Below are 26,177 nucleotides of genomic sequence, written 5' to 3' on the forward strand. Positions count from 1 at the left end.
CTGTACATATTAGTGTTGTGATCTATCAGATTGTCTCCTCCTTAAAATGTTGCCCCTAGGGTAAAATCTAGAAAAGCAGTTGAAAAATTTTTGTTTTATATTTAGGTTTTCACAAATGCCATGTAATGAAACACAAAAACGTTTTGTATATAATAAAGAAAGAATAATCTGGGGTTTAAATTTTTATTGAGAAAAAATGCATAACCATGAAGTGCAAGTGACCGCTCTCGGTTTGAAATACGTCCCCAGGTTTGTGTACAGAAAACATCTGTATCTCACAAATGGGTTGTAGATGTCCTACATATTGACTATTGAGAAAATATTGACAATTGCATCTAAAAGCTCTTGGCTTACGTAAATGCAGCTGGTAATGAAGCAAACACCATAGAGGTTTTTTGTAACCTTGGTGGACCAGTAGGTGTCAGACTTCCCTCTTCTTCAGGTGGGTTTTTAAAGGACCTGAGCGGTTGGACATTAGAGTTTCAATGGTAATGTTCTTATGAGTAGGGTGTTCTAGCTATATACCACTATATTCTTGCATAATCTGTCTGCCCTAAATCTGCCCCATAGTGAACCTGATTAAGTTGTTTCTCACTTCTTCACTTAATTGATTGTATAGCAAGGCTTCTGGCACATAGCTGCTCTCGCAGACAGTTTAGATCTATACCACAGTGTTGAAAGAAATCAGCACCTCTCATATTCAAGTGCTTTGGTTTTCTTTGGGATGCAACATGCTATATAAATGCTAATATTAAAAACAGATTTGAATCTTAATCCCCTATTTGTACAATAATAGGAAAGCTAGTTTATTGACACAGTATGTCTCTGAGTCACAGACAATTACACAGACAAGTGGGTTTAACTTCAATGTAGAAATATGCATTGGAGGTGGGCTAACTCCTGAATATCAGAACCCCCAATTACAACTTGTTCATCAGGCATTTTCCTAGGAGCTAAACAACTTACAATTTGTTTTCCATTTAGTGAATGTTAACTGCAGCGGCAATGTAATAAGACTGCTACAAATTAAATATACAGTGTTCAGAAAATGGAGGCATTAGATTTATTAATCATTTCCCTTTTGAAGCATTATAAGAGCATAGCGGGAAGAGTACAAAGACTTATTTCTGGATCAGCATTAAGGGAAGAAAAACTTAACTGGTAGTAGTTTTAGAACTTTCAAAAATAATTGAACGTTTCCAAATGAAATCATGTTCCTATACTGATTTCAGACCCATTATGTAGTTAGCAAATGTTAAGAGTCATTTTAAAAGAAAATAGTTGAATATAAATAGTGTTTTGTTCATTTTGGTGCCTGTCAGATCATTTGTTCTACATACCATTAGAAGAATAAATGTTTCAGTTTTTCATTATTGGAGAAGTAATACATGTAAAGCAGATTTAGATTTTAAACAAAGGCATCTTTTCATGTGAAAGGGATGTTGTGAAAGGTTTGTTACAGAAACCCCACCCCAGGGTGACAACAGGGCTTCTGCGAATCTGCCTGTCTGTGATATTAATGGCTGCATTTGGGCTCTTCTGACAAGACAGGCCTATAGTTTTTATATGCCTGCCCTAATGTTGCAGATACAAGTCAACAGCTTAATTCAGTGCGTTTCGGAAGATGCTTGAATGTTGCTGCCATCTCTCTCAGGATCCAGTGAGGTTTGTAGCAGGCAAAGGGGGTCATAAATAATTGGCTTGTCCAGTTTTTAGGAAAGTCTATTACTGGGATGAAGTTTTGTTAGACATGTTAGACAAATTTGTGAATGAAGAGTTCACACTAAACCAAAGAGCAGCTGTAAGAATATGCATCATTTAGCGCCTTATTGAAACAAATGAAAGAAAGCAAATCACCTGCCAATAATAGAGGAATTCCAAAACAAAACACATTTTTTCAAGGGCTTTATGTCCTGTTCATTAGGACAATTGTTTTGTATTGAAATAATTTACACTTTTTCTTACTGAGAAGCATTAAAAACACAACAGATGCTATAGGTTACAATTGTCATTTGTTGTGTTTTTAATTCCTGCCTGTATAGTTTTGTAAATGTTATATTAACTTCTCTATAGCAAAGTCAAAACAGCACTTGTCTGAAAAAAATACAGAAAATCTTCCAGACAATTGTTTTTTTTTGCAGAAAACATAATCCTGATCTTCAAATAATTACCATTAATAGAAGCAGCAAAGATAATGAGAATCCCAATCCATTGTTTTTCACATGGCATATATCCACGCCTTGGGTGTGCCAGAATTGTCATTCAGTTGTCTTCCTCAAGTTTCTTTTCAGACAGAAATGGAAAAATCCTGATGTTGGATTATCTTGTCACACCATTTTAGTCTGCTTTGTTCCTTGTCTGTGTAAATTTGTTTTAAAAGATGTTTCTGCACATCACTCAAGTGCACAGCTTTATGGATCCCATTTCAAAAAAAGTGTTTCCGGTTTAGTGTTCTTCTGTGTTTAAGTCCATATAGATATTGTTCATGTATATTCCTTGGAATATAGCTAAAGTGAAACCACTGGCAAATTTGTAAACTGTGTGTTTACAGAAATTGTGCATCAGGTCTTTTTGTGCTTTAAATCAGTTAATTAAGCATTTTGCAACAGCAGTCAAGACTCCAGTTATTTATTTTTTCATGTCAACAGGGACCTTGTTTTAGTGAGGTGGGTTAATCTTTGCAGTGTCTGAAGAGTGTCAGTTTAGGCACTCAGATCAGTCAGTGGAATGTAAGCTCTGTAGCCAGCAGACACTCTTTAAAAACTCCAGCTGGGGGGTGTGGTGATGTCTTTGCCATGCCTGGGTCACTGGCAGCCACTTGTGCTGGCTGGTATTTTTACATTTTTGTATTGCTAATTTAGGTTTGTACAAGAAAACTGTACACTGACTGACCACAGCAGTGCAGCAAAAAGCATTTTTGTTTAGTTCTTGGCTAGACGTTCCAAGTTTGTTCTGAATTCTAATTTTTTTATATTGACAGATTGGAAGATCAAACAAAGAAGCTTCACAAAGATATGAAGAAAAGTACAGAGGCTGATTTAGGTAGGCCCCTTTTGCTAAAATTGCCAAACGGCTTTATGACATTGTTTTTTCCAGGAAAAGCATGTTCAGGTGTACTATTTCATCAGCAAGCAGGAAAGTCAACAGGTGCACTTTACCCACCACTGTACAGCACCATTAAGCATAGTCGCTTGCACAATTAGCAGTACACTATTACAGCACACTACAGTACATCCACAATGTAGGTGTAAAGCTCTCTGATCCCATCCTTTGGATCTGAAAAGGATAAAGTCTTGCTCAAAAGTGAAACCTGTAGATGGAAGACCTGACAGAAAATCCGGTTCTCATGATAATTATTGTTATAATTGTATCGCAATATTTAAAAAAAAAACAGCTAAAAACGGCTTCAGGAGAAAACTAGTTATTAAGTTAATGGTGTCATTCATCTTAAGGAATACCAAAGTGATTGCAAGGTTAATTTTTAAAAGCTTTTTTGGGAACCTTTTGAGCTTTCTTTACTCCAGGAGGTTCCTGCATCCAAAGGTGAGGACTACTTGGTAAAATTATTAATACATCAGTATTTGACTTTTGCTTTGTATGATGAGGATTGCAAAATTAACATGTAAAGGCATTACAGTGAAACACTTTATTTAATGAAGATAGTCACACAGATTGTGAGATTATCTTATAGATGGCGTCCCCGTTTATTTTAATATCAATATTTAATTGCAGCATTTTTTTTTTTCTATTCAGAGTAGATAGGAGATCTGGTACCAGCCCATCAGCACTTACACGTTTGGTCTATATCTCAATGCTTGGAAGATGGGTGGTGGTGGGGATTCTTTTAATTTCCTTTATTTCATGACTTGAGTTTGAAAAACCTCATCAAAGTAAATAAGCTGTCAAGTCCTTAATTTGAATTAATGAACTACATCTGTTTCACAGGTCTGTGTGACGAACCCCATGTATTGAGTCTCTCATTGAGCAAAGAATGTCATTAGTTGGATATTTATCTCACTAACCACATGCAAAAAACAGACTCAGTGGTACTCGCACTTGATGGGGTTGCCATATCATTTTTAACACTTCTGTGGAGGAAACGAGAAGAGTTTCTGAAAGGACAAAAGGATTTACATATGTCAGCAAAACTTGACAGCTTTCTCAGACCTTTAATAAAATCTACACTGATTTTGTTATAGTGTTTTTAGATGTGCACACATTTCACCATTGCCTGGATGTTGATTCGCAGTAATGCAAAGCGTGAGCCAAAGCATGTCTTTAAGGGTGGCCATGCACACTCAGGACTATGATCAGTTGTAAATTTTTGTCTTCAAAGGTAAATATCAGGAACCAATTAAAGAGGGGTCGACATTGATGCAGGTACAAGGGGATAGTGAGCCTGTGTTTATTCTGAAAGCAGCATGTTGACTTTGTGTGCTTTCAGCCATGTCCAAGTCTGCTGTGAAGATCTCTGCTGATCTGTTGAGTAACCCACTGTGTGAGCAGGACACAGCCTTCCAAGAGTTCATGACAGCATTGGACACAGCCATGCGCAGAATGGATGCCTTCAACCAGGAGAAGGTGAGTTTCTCTAAATGCCTAGCAGGCGAAAATGGGAAATTAAGGAGATAATTCAAATGGCAGTATGGAATAATAAGAAACAGAAATGAGACACAACGTTTCGGCTGTGGAGCTCTCTTCATATCTTCTTCAGTATGGAATAAAGTTTAGGGAATCATCATCAGTTGTTTGTGTGTTCAGGCCCCAGTATGAAGGCTGCTGATAGCTGTTTGAAAGAGGCATTTCACAGACTTGTCAGACTTGGTACTGTGTAAGTTACCTACAGTGGACCTGCTTTCAGTCCCTAGAGAGTCTTGTACTCTGCTTAAAGCTCCAGAAACTATGACGAACCACTTGGATATATCAAGGAATCTATCATCATAGGACTCCAACCATCCATTTGCCAGGAACCCTTGTAAGCAATGTGTGGGGTACACCTTGGACAGGACAATAGTCCATCACAGGGCAGACACACTCACATCAGGGCCAGTTTTTCCATAAGCCAATTAACTTGCCAGTATGTCTTTGGACTGTGGGAGGAAACAGGAGAATTTGGAGGAAATCCACACGAACACCTAGAGAATAAACAAACTCCATGCATATAGCAGCCCAGGTCTGGAACTGAACCCATGGCCCCAAAGCTGCAAGATAGCAATACTAACCACTGTGATAAATAGGTGTTAATAATGTTAAAAGTCTTTGTGCCCTTAACATCCTTCTGTAATATTGATGTCTTTGACATTTGCTGGTGCTTCTTAGGTGAGCTTTCAAGCCATCATATGTTAATCAAGACAGAAACATTAATAGTGTACTGCATATGTGTGTTATTTCTATAACGCTTTAACACTGCAGACTTTCCTTTTGTTGTTGGATTTACATTCCTCGTCAAACGTTCTGCTTAGATGAAAAATGCTAGTTGCTAATTATCCCATTATTGGAAAGTTACAGATGTGTTTCCTGCAGATATATCACACTGCAACTCACAACTGGCAACTCACTGGAGCTCAGCAGGTGTGAGCCTGGTCAGTACCTGGATGGGTGACCTCCTGGGAAAAACTAAGGTTGCTGCTGGAAGAGGTGTTAGTGGGGCCAGCAAGGGGCGCTCACCCTACGGTCCATTTGGGTCCTAATGCCCCAGTATAGTGACGTGGATGCTATACTGTAAAAAGGTGCCGTCCTTCGGATGAGATGTTAAACCAAGGTCCTGATTCTCCGTGGTCATTAAAAACCCGGGCCGTTTCTCAAAAACAGTAGGGGTGTAACCCTGGCATCCTGGCCAAATTTCCTTTTGGCTCTTACTAGTCATGGCCTCCTAATAATCCCCATCATTGGATTGGCTTCATCACTCTGCTCTCCTCCCCACGAGAGCTGATGTGTAGTGAGCGTTCTGGTGGACTATGGCTGCTGTCGCATCATCCAGGTGGATGCTGCACATTGGTGGTGGTGAAGGGGAGTCCCTATTGCCTGTAAAGCGCTTTGAGTGGAGTGTCCAGAAAAGTGCTATATAAGTGTAAGCAATTATTATAATGATTATTATTATTCCTTGGTTTCAGATGTATAAGCATGTTGCCATACATTGTTACTCAGTTTACTTTGATTTGTGTAAACGATAGCATTCTGATTTATTCATGACTCAGAAAGGACATTAAAAAGATCTAGGATCCCTGCCAAAAGAGCGTTGAACAAGTAGTTTATAATGTTCTATTTCTTACACGTGCTCATAATATCATGAAAGAGACAAAGTGGGAATTGACAACAAAACCTTTGTATATTAAACTGCTGAAAGGAGAAGTCATGGTTTCACCAAATAATAGCTTGCCAGAAGTTTTCTAAATTTAATGAATTGCAAAAAACGATTAAAGGTGTTATTAGTTTTTGGTTTATTTTCTGTAATCAAATCATACAGTCCTGTTTTTTTGGAGAGTTTAGGCTTTCTTGACCATGTTTGGTGCTTGCTGCCAAAGCATGCAGTTAAGACCAACAGCAGAAATGCAGCGTTTAGTTCAACTTTCTGTTCGTTGCCTGTTTATTTCATTTTCATGAAAGGAGTTTGACTTGATTAAAGGAAAATTGAAATTAAACTTGAGTTAAAAAAAATCAGGAAGCAACCCTGACATCATGTGTGATGTCTTTGATATCTTCTGGATCAGGGCAGCAATGAATCTAAATGGTCATCGCCAAATTTAAAATTTAACTCCCAGGGGAAAAATAATAGGTGATTTTTAATTAAGAAAAAATATGAAATCTCACAGGCAGACAGTTTATAGGTTTTGGGCTAGGTTTGTTTTAAGTAAAACGTTTTTGTGGTGGAATTCTGAGTCAGTAGGAATCTGTTTCAGTTTGGCATCTGGAAAACCAGCAAATGGAAACTTGGTAACATAATCCGTACACCTACGTCTTTGTGTAAAATGAGAATATATCGAAGTAAAAGCCCCTCCTATTCTCCACTGTCTTCTGTTAAGAAATTTTGCCATTTTTTTCTTGCCCTCTGTATAGATTCTTAGGATGCTTCTTGGCCTGACTGGATCAGCACCCTCAAGGATTTTAAGGGCCTGAGCCAAATGTTCCCGAAGCCTTTTTTCTTCTAGGCTAAAAGGGTTCAGTTTTTCTGACCTCTTTGACCTAACCTGCCAGTCATACTCCTTAGCCCAGGGATTAGTGTAGTAGCTGGACTCATTTGTTTTTCTACAAACCGATTCTGTGATGAGCAGAACTATGGAAATATAGCACTTTTCCTGATTTAAAGAAAGGAAGAAGATTGTGTTTATATTCACATACTTTGATTTTATTCATAAGGTTGTTTTAAATCCGTTGGTATCTATATTTTTTACTTTCACATTTTTTTATTTTTACAAAGTCTTTACTTCCTGTCTTTATCCTTTTCATCTTTTTACCAACTGACTTTTCAGTGATGTTTGCTATTATAGCACAGTTTATCTGTCATGCTTATTATTTTAAAAAAATACTTTTCATACAGCATGGGAAATAGTTTTGGAAAAAGCAGAAAGTAGGCGTGTAATGTAAATTGTAAATTAATAGCTTGTGTGTAAGAAATGAAATGTTACGTAATATGGTATTCATATATTATGGCATTGGTTGTCAGGCAACCCATCAAAAAGTGCCACACTGCCTCAAGGCCTGTGTAAGTATAGGAAGTCATACCATTGTGGAGTTCTAAATAAGTGGTTTTTGCTCCTTGGGCTGAAATCTCACATGCTAAGACCAAAGTTTAATGTAACGAAGGCTACTCCTGTTGACACGTTGTAGCCCGACTCCACATTTCATGCTGTGCTGTTTGTAAGACTCTGAGGCAGGGGGGTGTGGGGGGTTTGTGAAACTGCTTCTGTTGACTGTTTGTGAATCTACTGCGTTTCCTGCAGTTTAACTACACAGTACTGCTAAACTTTTCGATACTAGGGCCAGTTGTTATATAGCAACATAAAGAGAGTCAGATTCAAAAGGTAAGTAACATGATATAATATGTAACAGATATGCACGTGAAGGAATTATTGATTCTAATGTCTTGCTATATTGAATTGAAGGAGTTCATAGTGATAGTGCGTTTTGTTTTTTTGTGTAAACGTATTGCTATAGTTGGTCCGGTCACCCAGAGCTGGTACTGGCCACCCTCTATTAAGTCACATTTCAAATTGGAAGGATACAAAAAGAAAAATGATTGGCAATTTCAAACGCCAAAGTTACTATTGTTCTTATTCGATGCTAGTCTGTTTTGGATTTAAGACTAAAATGTGTCCGAGATTCAGATAGCTTGTTCAGTTGCTGCCATTCAAGCTGTCTTGTGTTTTATCTCAGCCCAGCTTTATTCTATTCTTCATCCCTATTTTCAGCTGTGCAGCAATGCACGTTTTCTCAAGTGTTTCAGGGTGAATGAAGTTATTGTTTACCACCACGCTGGCAGTTCTGGGTGTCGGTGGATTCAAAGGGACAGAATCCTCCAACAGTTTTTCATCTGTTGGATTTCTCGTATGCACTGTTATTTTGTATGATTGTATGATTGTTAATTAGATCTCTTTATATACAGATCCTTTCAGATTTATTCATATACCAGATCAAATAGAACAAAAACATCATATAAAAGAATATACTTGAACGGGATAACTTGTCTTGCTTAAAAAAATCTACAACTGTTGGAGTGTAATTGTTATAGCATTTCACAGGGCAAAGTCTTGTTATACATAAACCATACCACGAGAGTCATACCGCTCATTATTCTTTTAACCAAAATCCAACAAAAACAAATCTTTGATAGCACTCTTCTCTTTGGAATTGCAATGGAATCATTATCAATGTTTCCTGCTTCCTAGGGTTATAATAAGAGATACAGCACACAGAAGACATTCAGTAGTCTTCCAAAGGCTGCAGGCATAAGGTCCATTGACTTACAAGTTGAGGGAAAGGACGCAAGTGTATCTTTGTGTAGTGTGTCTTCCCATCACGGACTGTGAGACAACTGGTTTGTGAGATAGCTGTAAATCCAACGTTGAAGATCTGTGGTAAAATCTGGCTCCTTCGGGGAACCATAGTGTCACGGCCTACTATTCACGCCTGCATGATGTACTTGCAGCCTACTGGGATGCAAGTAAAATGCTGAGGGTGAACCACAAAAAGAGGTTAGTCAAACTTGACAGATTACATCTGAATGACACCTGAAACCATATCATATAGTCAAATAAAACAAAAATGAGCTTTTTGGACATGCTCATCCACATTATGCTTGGTGTAAAAAAGGCAAGCCTTTTGTTGAGAAAATACTCATGCCCACTATGCAATTTGGTGTTGATAGTGGGTGTTGTTTTGCATTTACAGGTCCTGGGGCCTTTGCTAATCTATGGGGGAATCATTAACTCCAAAACATACCAGGTTATTTTGGCCAGACACATAGTTCCCTCTGCCACAAACCTCAAGCTTGGATAAAAATCGACATACCAGCATGACACTACTCACAAAATCTTAATCTCCAGACCTCAGGTAAATTGAACATTTGTAATTTGAACACAATAAGACAGTTAACAAATGGAAATGGGAACCAATGGATCTAAGAGGAATCCTACTCCGTTGGGCCCCTGAGCAAGGCCCTTAACTCCAACTGCTCCAGGGGCGCCATATAAATGGCTGACCCTGCACTCTGACCCCAAGCTTCTCTCCCTGTCTGTGTATCTCATGGAGAGCAAGCCGGGGTCTATGAAAAGACAAATTCCTAATACAAGAAATTGTATATGGCCAATAAAGTGATCTTATCTTAAAACAATTCACCTGGTAGTGTGGTCTTATTGACCCCCATGAAAGTACCAGATCTTTCTAGCATGCTATGGCAGTTACAAAACAAACTACATAGGTGTGAATAATTTCAGACAGACAAAAATTTGCTCTGTGGAGTGCTAATAAAATTACAGTGATACTGTACTGGAAATGGCTTCAGGGTGTATACAAGTGACACAATAGCTTTAATTTGTAGTTGAAGGTCATTCACATCACTGAGTAAACATAAGACATGGTTCCAGTTGTCTTTTGTGCTTTTTTCCTCACATGGGGAGCTGTTGGAACTGGAATTTTTGGAAAGCAGAATATGCAAACTGCAGCTTGTCCTTAAATTCTCTTGTGATGGTAAGCAGCTGGATTTCTGTAACACGGTTTGCAATTGTATACCAACATATCCCGCTTTTTAACACTTGGATGTAGATGTGGACAGGACTCTTTTTTACTAGCCTGAAGAGAACTTTCTCAAAAGGTTCGACCGCTGAGTGACTGTGGGTGAGCTCTGTTGGAGAAGTAAGAAAATATTTCTTGTTCTTGGCTTTTGATGACATCCTGGCCCCCCAAAACTGCAAGACAGCCAACTGCTCTTGAATCAGTCCTAAAGTTCATTTTGGTGCTTCAGGTCTGATCTGCATCAGACACATAGCTGACACATTGCAAATGTTATTGACTGAGAGAAAACACTTTTGGAAATCTGCATTTTTTGCAACTCCACATGGACACAAAGTCGTAAGGCTAGAATAAGCACCTGGGCTGAGTGGATCATCTTTTCCATCTCAGTTAAATTTGGCGTTGGATTTCTTTGAGTAGCTTCCTTTGTTGTAGATTTCCTTGCGGAAGGAGTAATTGATCAGCATCGCACATCCTTTTTGTCAAAGGATGACAAAACAAAATCTAAATAATGGAATATTCTGCTAAGTTTAAACCACTCCTTTAAAGGCCCTGCCTAACTTGTGTTTAGTTTTTTAAAATACAATTTAAACCAGAGATGGGCAAGTGGGAGTATTTTGTGCATTTTTCTTTGCAAGTCCATTTGTGAGAGTAAGGGTGGTTTATGTAAAAAACAACCAATCTACAGTATTTAGTTCAGTCCCAGCACTTTCATGCCAGAACATCTTTTTTTGATGAAAACTCCCAGGCTAGCATAAGACTTTACCAATGATTTTTTTTAAGGTGCTTAGAATTAAATAGTTTTTTTTTTTGCAAAAACATGTATTAGATTTGCAGACATTTCCCTGTCCCTTTTGTAAGAGTTGTTGAATTGAATTTAAGTGATTTACATTTACTGCCCATTTGGAACGGATATTTTCCCGAGTCCCTTTTGTGGTCTGAGGCTCCTGGTTGGATTGCAGAATTGGTCATGAAATGCGGCAGAATCAAAGCTAAACAGATTACAGGCAGTTATACTTATAGACTCCAAGCACAACCGTCATGTGTTGACATAGAGTGAGCACAATCTTGGACCAAAGTGGCTGTAATGATTCTCAACCTGTGATTTTTTTTTTTGACTAAGCAATATCAGTAGAGTTTGATAAGGAAAGCATACATCTGTCTGTAATGAAAGCAAGACTCCTGTTGCAAATATTTAATGTATTTTGGATTGGAGGTGCTTCGTGCTCTTACATAAGATGCATTGTTGAAACAAATAGATGTACAGTACGCATTCCAAAAAATCAAACATCAGGCTGTTCATGCAATTTGACTATAAGATAAGAATCATGAAATAACTAGTGTCTAATAGACTGAAAATAGAAACCTGCAAAGGAGTCCTTATTTCCATCCATGCCCTAGGTCACATATGGGCTCCAGTGGTACAAGAGGCTGCATGTAGTTTATGAAAGGGAAAAGTAATTGGATTTAAAAAGAAAAGTAGTTTCCAGTTATATAAATGTGAGCCGCAATTGTGTAGCTGTTTTACTCATTTTAGGTTTCAGAGAATCAGAATTTATAAATATGTAAGCCAGCAGCAAAAGCTGGGTTTTTCAGTCTTATCTTATTTTAAAATAATTTTGCATAAACTGATGCAAGGAGTTTATTAATAAATATACTTGCTTTTCTGTTTCAGCAATACAATTTGTAAAACAGCCTGCAGCTTGTAGTGTTAAAATGGATCAATGAGCAGTGGATTTTTTTTTTAAATAGCAGATATATTGCTTTTCTTGTCCTTAATAAGTAAAGCTTTTAATATAACTATGTGCAGGTTTTGGCAAGAAAAAAAACGGGCTCATTTAAGATTGAATTAAATAAACCTTACATTGGTTTTCATTGACCTGCTTTTCCCTGTCATTTTGCATTGTGCTTAGAAGTCCTTGTGCCTTTTAAATGTAGGTTGGAAAAACATACTTAGGCTGAAGCTCGCAAAAAAAAACTATGAAGCTGTTTCGAAGGGGCCTAATGATTTGATTTCTGATTCAGAATATCACCACAGGATATATCAGCTGTTAGTGAGATGCACATGAATCATAAAAACAGACACTAGAATGTAGCTTTTAGTGCTTACTTCTTTGCAATTCATTCCAAAAGCTCTACCAAGAAAAAAAATAAATAAAATAATTTAGCTCTTAGCTGGGAAATGGGATCTTATGCCAAACTGAATGAGGGGATGAAACGTGCAGACATGATTAAGGTAAGAATTCTTCTTTTTCTTAAGAGGCATGCTTTGTAGAAGTATGTCCCTGCGGCAGATTGCTAGTTCGCGGGTGTTTCAGTGCCTTTGAGATGTTAAGGTTGAGGATGCTTAGAAATGTAAATTGCTTTGGATGGTTGAGAGGTGGACGGTTCAGGGCTGTGATTTGTGTAGGTATTGATTTATTTTTAAAAATATATATATTTATTTTGGTGGAATGCGCTTTTCTCTCCTTTGACCTGTGACTCATGCAGACAGCACTCAGATACCTAGCTGCGAGCTATGCTGCAGCCTCACTGGAATATACCTAGTAACAGAGACTGGGGCTTTCAGCACTGGAAAGGGTTAAGGGTGACAGTGCAAAGGCATGTTGAAGACCGTCTTTTTCTTTTTTTTTCTAAAGCATGCAGTGTCTTCAAAACCACTTATTTTAAGAAGCTATGGACTGAAAAAAATATATATTGTGATGCTAAAATTGCACCCCTTTTTCACCTAAAGCAAAAATGCATTCCCTAGGTGTTTAATTTTTGACTTTTTGCACGCCTTCTCATTTTGTACTCTGCTTGATCCAGTTATGTGCATTTGCTGCAATTCTCCGGGGTGCGTCATGTTCAGTCTGTCATTTAGCATGCTAGGTAGCTGTTCCAGCAAATTAAAAGCTTTTGGAAAAGATTTCTTGTGTCGTACTACTACAAAGTGCACAAGCTTCCCAGGATAAGTTGTTGGTGACCTTCCATGTTAAAAAAAAAATTGCTGTTGTGCAAAGATCCTACTGTCGGGGAAACATATTCTTTTCAGTTATGATAACAGGTACCTGCACAGCTTCGCCATATTACGATGAATAACTTTGACATGAAGATGCACACATAAAACACAACATGTAATTATCGCTGGAGCATATTTCCAGCAAAATGGAAATATTGGGCATGTTGTTCATTAGTGCTACGTGGAGACGATTTAAAAACAAAGACTAGACTTTCAGGGACATGATTGTATTGTGAGAAGAATTCTACTTTAAATGGGGTTGCCCCAGTTAGTGTAGTCATTAAAATGTCAAGTCACAAAGATATGTTCAATGGTTCCCAATTCATGTTGGATTGTAATAATTGGGGCTTTGGGGTATATATTTTGTTATTGTTGTAATTAAATTTGACAGCGTTTAATAATCTTCAGGATTTTCACAGCACATTATTTTTTATAACCATGGCAGTACTGAGATTAATATAAAATTGAAGTGTCTTCAAAATGCCAAAAAAAACATTAAGGCAGATTAAGGTAGATTATATCCAAGATATACAACAGTTTGTCACTTATGTTTTCATTTATTGTTTAGTATTTCATATAATGTTATATATATAGTTTATGTGCCCTGCTAACTTGCTTTTCTGTTGGATCTATAAGACATCTCAGTGCTGTACTGTTACTATACTGCCAGTATCTTGGGAAGTTCATTACTTGCCATCATAATGCTACCCCAATGGGCTTTAGGACTCTGCCTGTATTAGACAGCTTCTGCTCACTCTTCCTTCCAATCAAAACTTGCAACAAGAAAAGGAGAAAAATGAGGATGATTAAAAACGTTTCCTTCAGCAATATAATCTAGACTGTTAAAATGTTTGTATGAATACAACTTTCATCTCATAAAGCAAATCCACCCTCTCCAGGATTTGAAATCACTGGCTGCTTCTTTCATGTCGGTCCCCTGACGGTTCAGCTCTTTTGTATTGTGTACTGCATGAATATTCAGGGGTTTTTCTGCAGGGCTTTATATACAATAAAAGGGTCAACATCGTGAAAGTTTTTTTTTCCCCTTTTGTTGTTAGGATCTGGGTGACATGGAAGATATTTGAAAAAAGAAAAAAAATCAAAGCGCAATCTTTGATTGTTTCTTTGCCAAGATTATCAGAAGTAGAATCCTCACTGTGCACTCATGTTTAACAGTTTAATAGCATTACTGTATATGATTTAGCAGTTAGTGGTTATGCTATGGTGAAGTTCTTGCACATTACAGATCTTAAAATATCACTTTTGGAGTTTTATTTGACATGTCATTTTACTTCTGGACTTCTTCATGTTTAGGATTTCTGTAATAAATGATTTATCATTCTTCTGAGCCCATTGTAATTTAATGTAGTTTCGGGAAAACTAAGTTTGAAAAACACAATCAGATTTGAAGTAGAGCAATAGTTTAAAATCTCACATTACTTAGACATAGACATGTATAGAAGTTGTCTTCCTGTAATGATATTCTGCTCAAGCAGTAGATAGCACAGCATTGGACAGTAGATGAAAACGTGGTGTCTGTTGTGCTGGTTTATGATTCCTTCTAGTATCTGAGTGTTCAGCAACTTCCAATATATGTTAGAGATACTCAGCATCAGCATTCTTCTGAACACCAAACTTCTAAATGTTCCCATGTATTTGACCATTTTGTTATTTTTTTCTTATAACTTGAAATGGAATGCATGGCAAATTTTAGTTTGAAATTAGTTTTGACAGTTTGGAAGTATTTTACGTTAAGACTAATTTATTTTATATATGTCCTGCAAGTAACGATGACTGACCTACTGGAGCATTCTATTAAACCTCTAAATTAATGTAAAAACTTCTATTTATTCACAAGCAAATATTAGATTCTAGTCTAATCCTATGCTTTGGAAGTATTTACTTTGAATAAGAGACTGTGATGTGTTAAACTTTACGCCATGTGCTGAATGTGATCTGAGACTTTTATGTGTTTTTTTGCACAGGTCAATCAGATCCAGAAGACTGTCATCGATCCGCTTAAAAAGTAAGTGTAAACTATCTACATTCAGTGACTCTTGCTTATTATCATTGATGAACATTTGATACTATTTACAGACACATCAGGATGTAAGAATTTTAAGAGGGAACTGGTCATATCAGGTAGTAGGCTGATCTTTCAGGAAAAGAACCTTTAGATATTTTTGCATTGAAGTAAATCAGTTGCTATGATGCAGAAGTGGAAACAATCAACTGCAATCTCCAATTCATAGGCTAGGTTGTGCTTGTCAATAGCAGCTGGATTCAGTGTTTAGTTTTCAAAGCACCGTGTGATTAAGGTCATGTATCAAAATCCACTCATTCAGTGTGCACAATGCACACTTTTTTATATCTTTTCTATGGCTCAATTTTAGAGGTTTAAACTAGAACGAATAAAGTGCTTCTAATTCAGTCCATACTTAGGGAAGGTAGAACCTTCTGAATTAAGTTACATTTTGGTCTTGACTGGGGAATGGGTTAAGTATTCTTATAGCTGAGCGAAAAAGGACTGCACTGTGGTTGTTAGTGTGCACCGAGGGGCTGTGTGTCTGGAAGACCGTTTTCTCAGCGTCCCCCACCCCCCTTTCGGTGAAGTGCTATTCCATTCCTCGGCATGCCAGACGGCTTTCCAAAACTTAACCTCCGGGGAGGGACCAGGAAGAGGAAGCACTGCCTTAACGAGCGCTCGCAGGGCGGGAGAGCTAATCTCTCTCAGCCCGGCCACTCCTTCTGCCGCGCCTGTGCTGTGTGCGCGTTTGTATCTTGTCGGTGCACGTGTGGGAGTTTCTGTCCCTGTACGTGTTTGAGTCTCTCCACAGTTGTGTGGTTTCTTTTGGCTTTTCTTTTATGTGTCTGTGTGTGTTTATGTGCTTGTGTCTTTCCTCAGGGTGTGTCCTAATACATGGTGATTAGCATTTGTTTTTAAAGTTTGACAAAAAAAACACAATGGATAGTGCTTCAATAAAGGTTTAATTTTCAGAAAGGTTGATATATTTGAACCTTGAAAAATCAATAATCGTACGTCAATGTACATTCACTGCTGGTGGGACAGCATATTGTAATGGTAATATCTCTGGTAATGCAGATTTTAATCATATGAAATATTGTATATTACACATTTCTAACTCCTTTATGATATACGTTTTAAAAACTAAAAACAAGATTGTGCTTTTCAGTTAAAAATCTAAGGTGCACCGCCCTTTTGAATATCAGCCTCAACTTTGTGTGGCATGTGTTTGTATAGTGTGTATATCTTCTGTGTACATAGTTTGTGTATCTTCTTCATGTAAATACAATGGAGACTTCTGCCCGTCTCAGAGTGCTGTCTTTCCTAAGTTTATGTGCAGAGAATGAATGTGTGGAGTGTGTGTGAGATCTCCGTCTCCCTCCTTGTTTTCTGGTGGCTGTGCTGCGACAGGATGGAATGGTTCTAATTTCCTCTTCCTGGTGGGCGGCGGGCGGACGTGTGGGCAGGCTCTGCGGATGGCAGCCAGCCCAGTGTCCTGGGCCAAAAGCTGGGATTGGTTGGAGAGCAGGACTGTCCCAGGACAGCGCGCGCACACACACACACACACACAATAATGAAAGCCACCCATTGGTAGACAGAACAGGAGGGGCTCTGCGGTGTAGACAGAGTCTAAGGTAGGGAGTAACTGCACTATAGAAAGCACCCTCACTCTGACAAGTTCATCAAGTTCTCTTCCTATCTGAGTTCAATGTTGCCTGCAAAGGAGAGAGTTTTCTTTACAGTAGAGGTGAAAAGTGTGATGTTATAATGATGTCACTACCTTGAGAAATGGCTACATCCCTTGTATATGGTTCAATAGCAGTTTGTAATTTTAATGATGGGTGTTTACAACTAGTTAAAAAACAGATCTGTGACTTTGACTGTTAGACTGTTTGCTCTTTCAAAGTTAAATCAACCTCTTACCTTCAAAAATGTCTGCTGATCTTCTGATCAGGATTATATAAACTGACAGAGGGTGTTGGACAGTTTTGCTCAGATCAACTGCATTGATTATGCTGATCAATGGTGAATTGCATTTTCTTCTTTTTATAATTTTGAACTTGTTACAAGCTTTTGTACATTGGGTATGATTTTTTTTCTTCTCTGTCATTTGCCATGTTAACTAAGCATAAATCCCTTCTGAAAAGGTATCACAGTGATGCATGCTAGCAGCTTTACAGAAGCAAAAGCGTCCTAAGATCACAAGAAAGGTATTTTACCATTTTAGTTTATTGATACAGAATGCTCATGGTGCCTAGTTTAGACAGGTTCCAGGGACGCTGTGTTTGCGGCTATTTTTTCCATATACCAACAGCTCTTGGTGTATAGAGCTGAACATCAGAAAGATCACAAATGCAAGGAGAACATTCAAGCTTATTTTGCAATATTTCTCTGCAGCCCCATAAGTACCACTGGGAACAAACTCATTATAACCCTTCCCTTGGAAAGGACGGTTTAGAGTAGACAATCAAGTTGAACCTGTATGTCTTGGGAGGTGGGAGGAATCATATTAGCATATTAGTGCTGACAGAACATGAGAACTGGGGACAGACAGGTGCCCAGGCCTGTGTTCACTCTGGAGCTATAAGGCATCAGTGGTAACCATCATGCTATGTTTCAGTCTACCTCCTGTTCTTAGTCATTAATATGTATGTACTTAATCAGGAAATTAGTTCCTTACAAGAAATTGCTCATTTTTCTTGAAAATGTGGTATATTGCCAGGCACTGCAGTTTCTTGTTTGTGTAGGACTCCTTTGTTGAAGCAGAAATAAGAAACCATTATCACTGATACCTACCTACGTACAGTGCCTGGATGTTCTCTATTTTTTACTTTTTTGGTTTTTTTTAGAAAGCAGCAAAATATCTTCAAAAATATATTTTGTTTTTTAAACTCCTTTGTTTAAAATGACAGAAAGCATTGAAAAACAAGTTGTTTAAGACGACACAGAATGAGCTGTTAATTAGGCTGGATAATATGCCAAGAATGGGTTTTTATTACAAATAATGTTTTGTATGGTTATGACTGCTGAGATAAATTGTAAATTAGGAGCAGGACAAAAAGAAGGTAAATGCATGGGAAGATGCACAGTGTGTGGAAAAGCACTAACTTCAGATTGCATTCTTGTGTAATCAGGTTGTTTGCCAGTATATTTAATTGCCATTCTGGTGCAGATAGACCTAGACCTTCTGACCGGTTTAAAGGAAAACTCTTGAAAACTCTTATCAGGCCATCAGTTCTGACACTGAGACCAACTGTCTTATGGTAAAACATAATAATGACCAGTCATTCCTGCTAATTCCTCTGTAAAAGAGAGATCAAGCATCAGAAGAGTCAGGCCCACCATACACACCCCTCACCCCCCACATAGTTTCTGAACTTACTGATAATGCCGAAACACTTCATTTCTGAGCTTGAACACACACTCTCTCCCTCTTTCTCTGACATACTCACACATGCCCTTTCTCAGGGTCACATTATGACGTCACTGTGTTTACATACAGGGAGGGAGGGAGAGGCGCGTGGGCACACAGCTGCTCATGATCTTCGGCTCAGAGTTGTTAACCACTTCAGCATGCCTCCTGTCTTTGCACAGGAAGACTCTCTAGTCGTGAACTGGAGGTTAAAGGACTGATTTGCCTGAGAGTGCATACTCGTTCAAGAAAAACTATTAGTCCTGTACTTGTTTTGCATCATGAAATTCACACACCTCCTGGAAGCTACAGTATAAAGCCAAAACATTTTTATTATTTCCTTTTACTTTTCACTTAAGAATTAACCTCTACTTATTTGCAGGGAATAGTCACCAAAACTCAATATCCTGGCATTTTTTTTAAAAAAATGTCAGTTGTATGGATGTGTTTAATGTTCTATGCATGAAATGAAATTAAAATCAGAGTTTTGTGTTGGTCAGCTGTTCAAAATAAGTGGAATCAAACATCATCATTAGCACTGCTGTGTTTTAATCAGTCATTCTGTTCCATCTGGAAGAAACTTAATTACGTATAATTTTATTTTCAAAGAAGGTAATTACACCAAACACTGTCCAAGAATTTTCCAGCTATGCATTATTTTGAATTACTTTCATCTAACATGAGTTTACAGAAATTAGTATCCAATTTCGGTAATTAATGAATAGAAATTGATTTTGTATGTTAAGATCAATAAATGAGGAATCTTCAGCTCTCCTCGTAAGTCTTCAACCTAAAAAATGTAGTTTTCTCTTTTCGGCAGTGTATTGTTTCTCCAGTAATCACATTCATCATTTTAGTGCAATCCATCACATTTTCTCCACCTCTTTTGGTCTGGATTGCAGTTTTCCAGGATTTCAAATACAGCTGGTTTGATTTCGTTAGCACGGCAAATCAAAGGCCTCGAACACTGTGAGGTGGGCCCCAATAAACGTGCACGCTGCTGTAGATCTAACACAGAAAGAAATAAGGATAAGAAACAGCCCAGACAGTTAACCTCCCTTCTCAGGCGACCCGTCTGCCTTGAGCTTGGATAGTAGCAGGCCCGGGCCTTGGCTAAGCTCACAGGTTCCGCTCCTCTTGGAGCCACAGTGTGTGATGAAAGACGGCACTCTCCAATCCAGCTGCTATTTCTGTCCCGCCGCCCACCACACCCAGCCTGGGTCCTTTGCAGTGTCGCACACATATGCAGCACCCTTGCTGCCCTGTCTTGAGCTGCTTTAATTAGAAAGGCTTGCACCGCTAGGGGCATAAATTTAGAATGTGCTTATGTCCACAGCTCGCCAATGTGCAGCAAAATAATGCGTTTTTGAAAGTAGTCTGAGATCACCCGCAGAGTTAAGTTAAAGACCTACCCGTCTATTACACTTTGCACACATAGAGACATTCAAATATAACTTCAGTGTGACTTGTGCCAGCCACACATATGCCGCTTAGTGGAGTCAAGTCAGGTTCTGCAAGGTCAGAAACCCAAAAGACTCCCTGACACACTTCTATTTTAAGTTATGCATTTTGTTTTGCATCAAGCTTTCCTTATGATTTTCTTGCAGAATGGTTGAGGATTACTAGCCTTATGGCTGTTGGTTTAGTTACGCCTATTTTTCTCTATATTCACTCACGATTGCATATAGTGTAAAGTTATTGGATCTTGAATCTTTAGAATGTGAGGATCATCTAGATTGTTTTTTTTCCCCTCACGCACGTATATTTGGGCCTAACGTTTCATTGGTATTGCATGTTTCTCTGAAGGCCATTTCTAAAGCAGAGTCAGCTGTGACCTTTGTTACAGTGTTAAAGTTTCTCAAATAATTTTTAGTTCTTTGTTTAGTAAATATTTGAGTTTTTCTGTGTTTTTTTTAAATCATCACAGATGATTGATACAGATTCCATGCTTTCTGATTTCACTCTAAATGATCATTTTTTTATTTTGTAATTAGTAATAATACTTCTCTGTCCTTCAAATACTGTAAGTCAGTTGAGAATAATCCCAATTCAATGATGACCTGACCACAGTATAGAAGCATTTTTGGCAGGCAGCATTGTAAGCAATACACGCTGTGCATCAGTGATGCTTTGCGCCAGGTTGCAGACCTTCCTGCTGTTCTTGAAATTCTAGGTGCAACTTATTGTCTCAGCTCTTCCCTCAAATTTTCAGTGGGACTCAACTTTGGTGATGAGGATATCCATGGCATAACTATCACATGCGTATATCACAAAAAAGCTGCTGTTACACAAACGGATTGAGGACATGGCACCCATAGCCCTGCTGGAGTGTTGTCACTCCAGGACAAGGCAGCAAGGGAGGTCCCTGGACTTGATCAATGAGCACAGTGCCATCAGCTTGCCATGAAAAATTATGAGCTAAGTTATGAAACTTGTGTCAAGATCAGCACACGTGCACACAACAGTTAGCATATTGTTCTGCCTTGCACTTGCTGATGTCCTTCAGGTGTTCTACGCCAAGCCTTGATTCATTGCTACTGAGCATTGGGCTCCTCTATAGGCGTGTCTGCTTGTGGCTACTTAGTCCAGACTTACATCTACTGGTGCTACAAGAGTGGTTGTTCTATTGATAAACAGGGTGTATTTTTCTTAATTTTCACCAAGCCAAGACATCCAAAGGTTCAACACCCTCCTCACTGTACCAATCAGTTCTCTCATTGATGGGTTGATTTATGCTAATGCTACAGTCAAAGTAACTCAAGTGCATTGTTGTCAGTCATGAATGATCAATTGATGCCAATCTTTTAATCAATCTCCAAAATCCTGCACTTTATTTTTGTAAACACAGAGGTGTATAATATAAACCTTCCTTGACTTGTAGTTTCACATATTCACCATTTTCCTATTTTTCTGCTGCTGAGTGTCTCTATACGTTATCTGCAAGATTTTACATTTTTGTTTCTCCTTTGTGTTTTGCTGTCTAACTCTCCAGAAAAGGATCAGTACTGAAAAGACTTCTCCAAGGTAATAGGGAGTACAGTGTTCAAAAGAAATAAAGTAGCATTGCTCAGAGATCTGAGAACCTGTGTGTGAAGCAGCGCACACTGAAGCCAGTAACCTGCTGACACAGGCTGTCCTCTTTTATTTGCTTTCAGTGAGATTTTCTAGGTGCTCAGCATCACACAGAATATTGATTGATGCATGGCAAATGAGTGGGAAAGCCAGTAAAACGTTCTCTGCACAGCAGTTTGATCCATTTCATAAAACCTGGTTTTGATGAATCCACTATGTAACTGGAGCCGTATGGGTTTCCCACAGTGATACCTGAAGCTAAGAACAGTTTATAAATGAGAGGAGGTCATTTAGGTCATCTAACCCATTTGGTAGTTAGTGGGTAGTTGATCTAAGGGACTTATCCAACTGTTTCTTTAAAGAAACCGAAATGTAGATTTCAAGAATATGGTTTGGTAGCGTGATCCATATTTCCACAACCATTTATGTAAAGAAGTGCCTTCTGGTCTTAGGTTTTGGATGCCCAGTCATGTAGTTTTCCCTTGTCTGTTAGTGCAGAACAATGCTTTAACCCCTGAATGTGCAACTAAAGTCAGTCGAATTTGGCCTATAGTCGACATTTTTATGGAGGTGCACTATGTTAGGAGTTCTCTACACCATTGGTACGACTGCTTTTTTTGTAGCTTTCAACAGTTATAGCTTTACAGAGAAAACATCAATTAAAAAAACAAAAACCCTTTGTAAATTACTCACTTATCTCTCGTCAGGAAGACAATGCGGATTAGGCAATGTGACTTCTTGTTAGGAAATGTTACAGAACCGCAATAAGTGTTGCCTTATAGGAAGATATTAGCTGCTCTTGAGATGAGCCTTATTGCCAAGGTTTTTTTGCAGTGTGATGAAATAAGAGTTTTGCTTCAGAGCCTACCAGTGCCTTGAGGGCTCTTACATAAACGTTTGGCACCCAAAACGTGTACCCTTGTCAGATTGTGAAGGAGCACATACACCCTTCTTAAAAGTGGGCCAAGGTGATATTGTATAAATAGAGAGCGTAGGCTGTGCGGGGCTGGGCCCATGTGACGTTTCATAGGCGCTACCAAGCCGCTCCCTATCCCACTTCCTGTGGGAAACAATCCACGGCTTGTCTGAGCACTAAACCTGCAGCATGGGCCAAGTCTGGAAGCCTTAGGGCTGCCGAGCTTTTTTGGCTGGCCCTGGATAAGACTGTGACATCACCACCACTCCTCAAAAGCCACTGCGGCCCTCATCAGCCCAGTGCAGGTGATTCTCGTATGATCTCCAGGGGCTTCTTTGAAACAAACATCGTTTACTAGGCTTACTCTCTTGACTAGCTACAAAAAGTTGTTCCAGTAAGTGCTTGTACGGAAAGGGTTAAATGTATTGGGGCAATGTGAAGAAAATTTTAAAACATCTGTACCATGTGCTGCGAGAAACGAGCTAAAGGAAATTATTTTATGATTTTAGAGGAAGTGTGGACAGTATGCAAGCAAAAGCTCTGTTTGTTTGAAAATTCCAGAAGCGGATTTAGGACATTTTTTTCCTCTCATGCCGATGAATTGCTGTCAAAGCAAAGACAGCACCACAGAATTAGAGAGAACATGTAAGCAGAAATGCCACAAGTAAAACATAATACTGTGAAGGCAGTACAACAGAGATGACACTTTTGAATACAGAAGCAGTTTATTGACCTTTCTGAAATGGTAGACCCATCTTGTGAGCAAAGGATATAGTAGTCTCAGAATATTAGCTGACCTGAACATGACTCTCACAAGATAAACCTTAGGCCCTGTTTGTTTCTTATTTACCTTCAAAGGAAGACTATTGTCAGAATGTTGATTGACAGGGAGTCCCAGGATAGGGCACTCCCTCTTGTTGCTAAGTTACTGAGAAGCATTTCCTATTTTTAGTGCCTTCTGAGCCCAGGATTCTCCACCAAAGGCTGCATTTGCATTGCAGTAAATAGACTACAGCCATGCTGATAAGATTATTTTAACTATAAAAAGTCATGCTTGAAAGTTTGTAAATCCATTGCATAATTTGAGAATGTTTTTTTAACAACAAAATGTATATTTAATCAGAATTTGTCACTTCCTAATTGAAATAAAGCATAATTATTCACCAATTTGAGTGTTTTGAAAGAAAATGTCCATGCAGCAAAATAATACACACAGTATACAGAAATTGTGCAATGTGCAAAAATAAGTGACTTACATCAAGGTGAAGCAGGGTCAGGTGTGTCAGTGACAGAGTGTTAACCAATTAACTGGGATAACCAATGAAATTGAAGATCTGAAATGTGTTAGGGAGGAGCAAACAAATAATTGCAAGAAATCAGGTCACTTACTCTTCCTACGAGTCTAGCATCATGCCTCGAACTAAGAAAACATCAGCAGAACTGAGTAAAAAAGTAGTGGATGCTCATCAATCTGGACAAGGTTATAAAGCCATTTAAAAAAGATTCAGACTCCATAAATCCACTGTTTGGCAAATAGTATACAAGTGGAGGGCATTTAAAACAATGGCAACCCTGCCAAGAAGTTGTCGTCTTCCTAAAATTTCACCCAGGGCCACCAGGAGAATAATAAAAGAGGTAAAAGATCATCCTAAAATAACATCCAGGGATCTACAAGCATCCCAGCTACCTCTGCTGTAGTGGTGCATAGATCAACAATAAGAAGAACCCTGAACCGAAGTGCCATCTTTGGAAGGGTCGCCCGGAAGAAGCCTCTTCTGTCAAAAAAGAACAAAGCTGTCCGTCTGAAGTTTGCTAGACACCACCTGGACAAAGCCTGAAGAGTTCTGGAAGTCTGTTCTCTGGACAGATGAGTCCAAAATTGAACTATCTGGACAGAACAAGAGCACCCATGTTTGGTGAAGAGCCAACACAGCCTACCATCAAGAAAACCTTATCCCTACTGACAAGCATAGTGGTGGGAGTGTTCTTGTATGGGGCACTTTTTCTTTGGGTAACTTGACATCATTGAGGGAATCGTGAATTCTGAGAAATACCAAGGAATTCTTGAGAAGAATGTCAGGCCATCAGTTCAAAAACTCACAAAGTGGGCACAAAGTGGATGTTTCAACAAGACAATGATCCTAAACATTCAAGTAAGTCCACTAAAGAATGGCTTAGGAAGAAGAGGTTCCGTGTCTTGGAATGGCCAAGCCAAAGCCCTGACCTGAATCCTATTGAAATGCTGTGGCAGGACCTGAAGAGGGCTGTTCATGCAAGACATCCTTCAAACCTCGCAGAGCTGGTGGAGTTTTTTTAAAAGAGGAGTGGGGAAAAAATCCCTCAGCAAGATGTCAGAGACTGATAATTGGTTATAGGAGGCGACTGTGTGAAGTTATTGCTGCTAAAGTAGGTGCCATAAGTTATTGACTGAAATTTCATTTACTTTTACACACAAGAATATCTGGTGATTTGTTAAATATCACAGTCTAATAATCTATGAGTTCAATCCCTTTTTATGTGTGGGAAGTCTTTACTTGGAATATTCATTAAGAGTTCAGGTTCATATAATATCTCTATAATATCTAAAATAATGACCACCTTGAAGAGTTCCCAAACTCTCAAGCATGACTGAAGATTAAGTTCTACAGTCTACAGTTAAGGGCTGTTCAACTTAATACTAAATTTTTGTATAGCTTAAAATCCCTGCAGTCTGCAAAAAAAAAGGCTTCCACTCTCATGGATGTTTTGGTATAATGAGAGTTGAATTTATATACTACATTACATAAATAGGTTTTATTATATTTCATGTTGATAACTAATTTCATCCATCCTCAGTTATCCCACCGAGTATAGTAGCCTGTTATTGTCTAGGATATCTTGCCACTGGAAAAAGAAAATTGAAGACAGTTTTAGAAGCTACAGGTTCTTGTGCTAATAAAGAAGAAAAGTAGCATGCATTTTCACTGCCTTTCTGTAAAACACAGAATTCTGTGCTGCATTGCTCTGTCAAGTAAATTGTCCTCCGTATACAAAAACTTTCCAGGCCAACTCCCAGCTTAGTTATTAAGTAAAAAAAACATAACACATTTTGCTGTGTCTGCCCCCTTTCCTGTGTCTGCCAGCCACCCGGAAACCAAACAGTAGATCTGTAGAATATTAGAGGAATTCATTAAAAATGTTATAAAGATAACTGCATGACTTAAACAAAGGCAAACTTGGCTATGATCAAAATTACATTTAACATCAGCCTAGAAAGTTCTGTGTGCTTTGAAACGAAGCTCTTCTTTTCACTCTCACGCAATTTCACTGATGGTGGGGTCTTGATATTTTAGGTACAGTAGTGTGTTCCCAAGCCTGAACATGGCCGTGAAGAGGCGGGAGCAGGCTCTTCAGGACTACAAGAGACTGCAGTCTAAAGTGGAGAAGTATGAAGAGAAGGAAAAGACAGGCCCTATGATGGTCAAGCTGCACCAGGTCAATGCTCAAACACAGAACATAAAAGAACCATACATGCTTGACACAC

At 38.6% G+C, this 26,177-nt stretch overlaps 1 protein-coding gene across 1 annotated transcript in view; it reads left to right on the forward strand.

Annotated features, from left to right (window-relative positions):
* Window positions 1-26,177, forward strand: part of bin3 (bridging integrator 3) — a 57,950-nt gene that overhangs the window by 17,494 nt on the left and 14,279 nt on the right. The window contains exons 4-7 of the mRNA XM_015341831.2: window positions 2,981-3,042; window positions 4,445-4,581; window positions 15,214-15,254; window positions 25,987-26,128. Of these exons, the coding sequence (XP_015197317.2) occupies window positions 2,981-3,042; window positions 4,445-4,581; window positions 15,214-15,254; window positions 25,987-26,128 (382 nt within the window). The remainder of the gene's footprint in view (window positions 1-2,980; window positions 3,043-4,444; window positions 4,582-15,213; window positions 15,255-25,986; window positions 26,129-26,177) is intronic.

This window comes from Lepisosteus oculatus, chromosome 2 (genome assembly GCF_040954835.1).
Source record: "Lepisosteus oculatus isolate fLepOcu1 chromosome 2, fLepOcu1.hap2, whole genome shotgun sequence".
Taxonomy (NCBI): domain Eukaryota; kingdom Metazoa; phylum Chordata; class Actinopteri; order Semionotiformes; family Lepisosteidae; genus Lepisosteus; species Lepisosteus oculatus.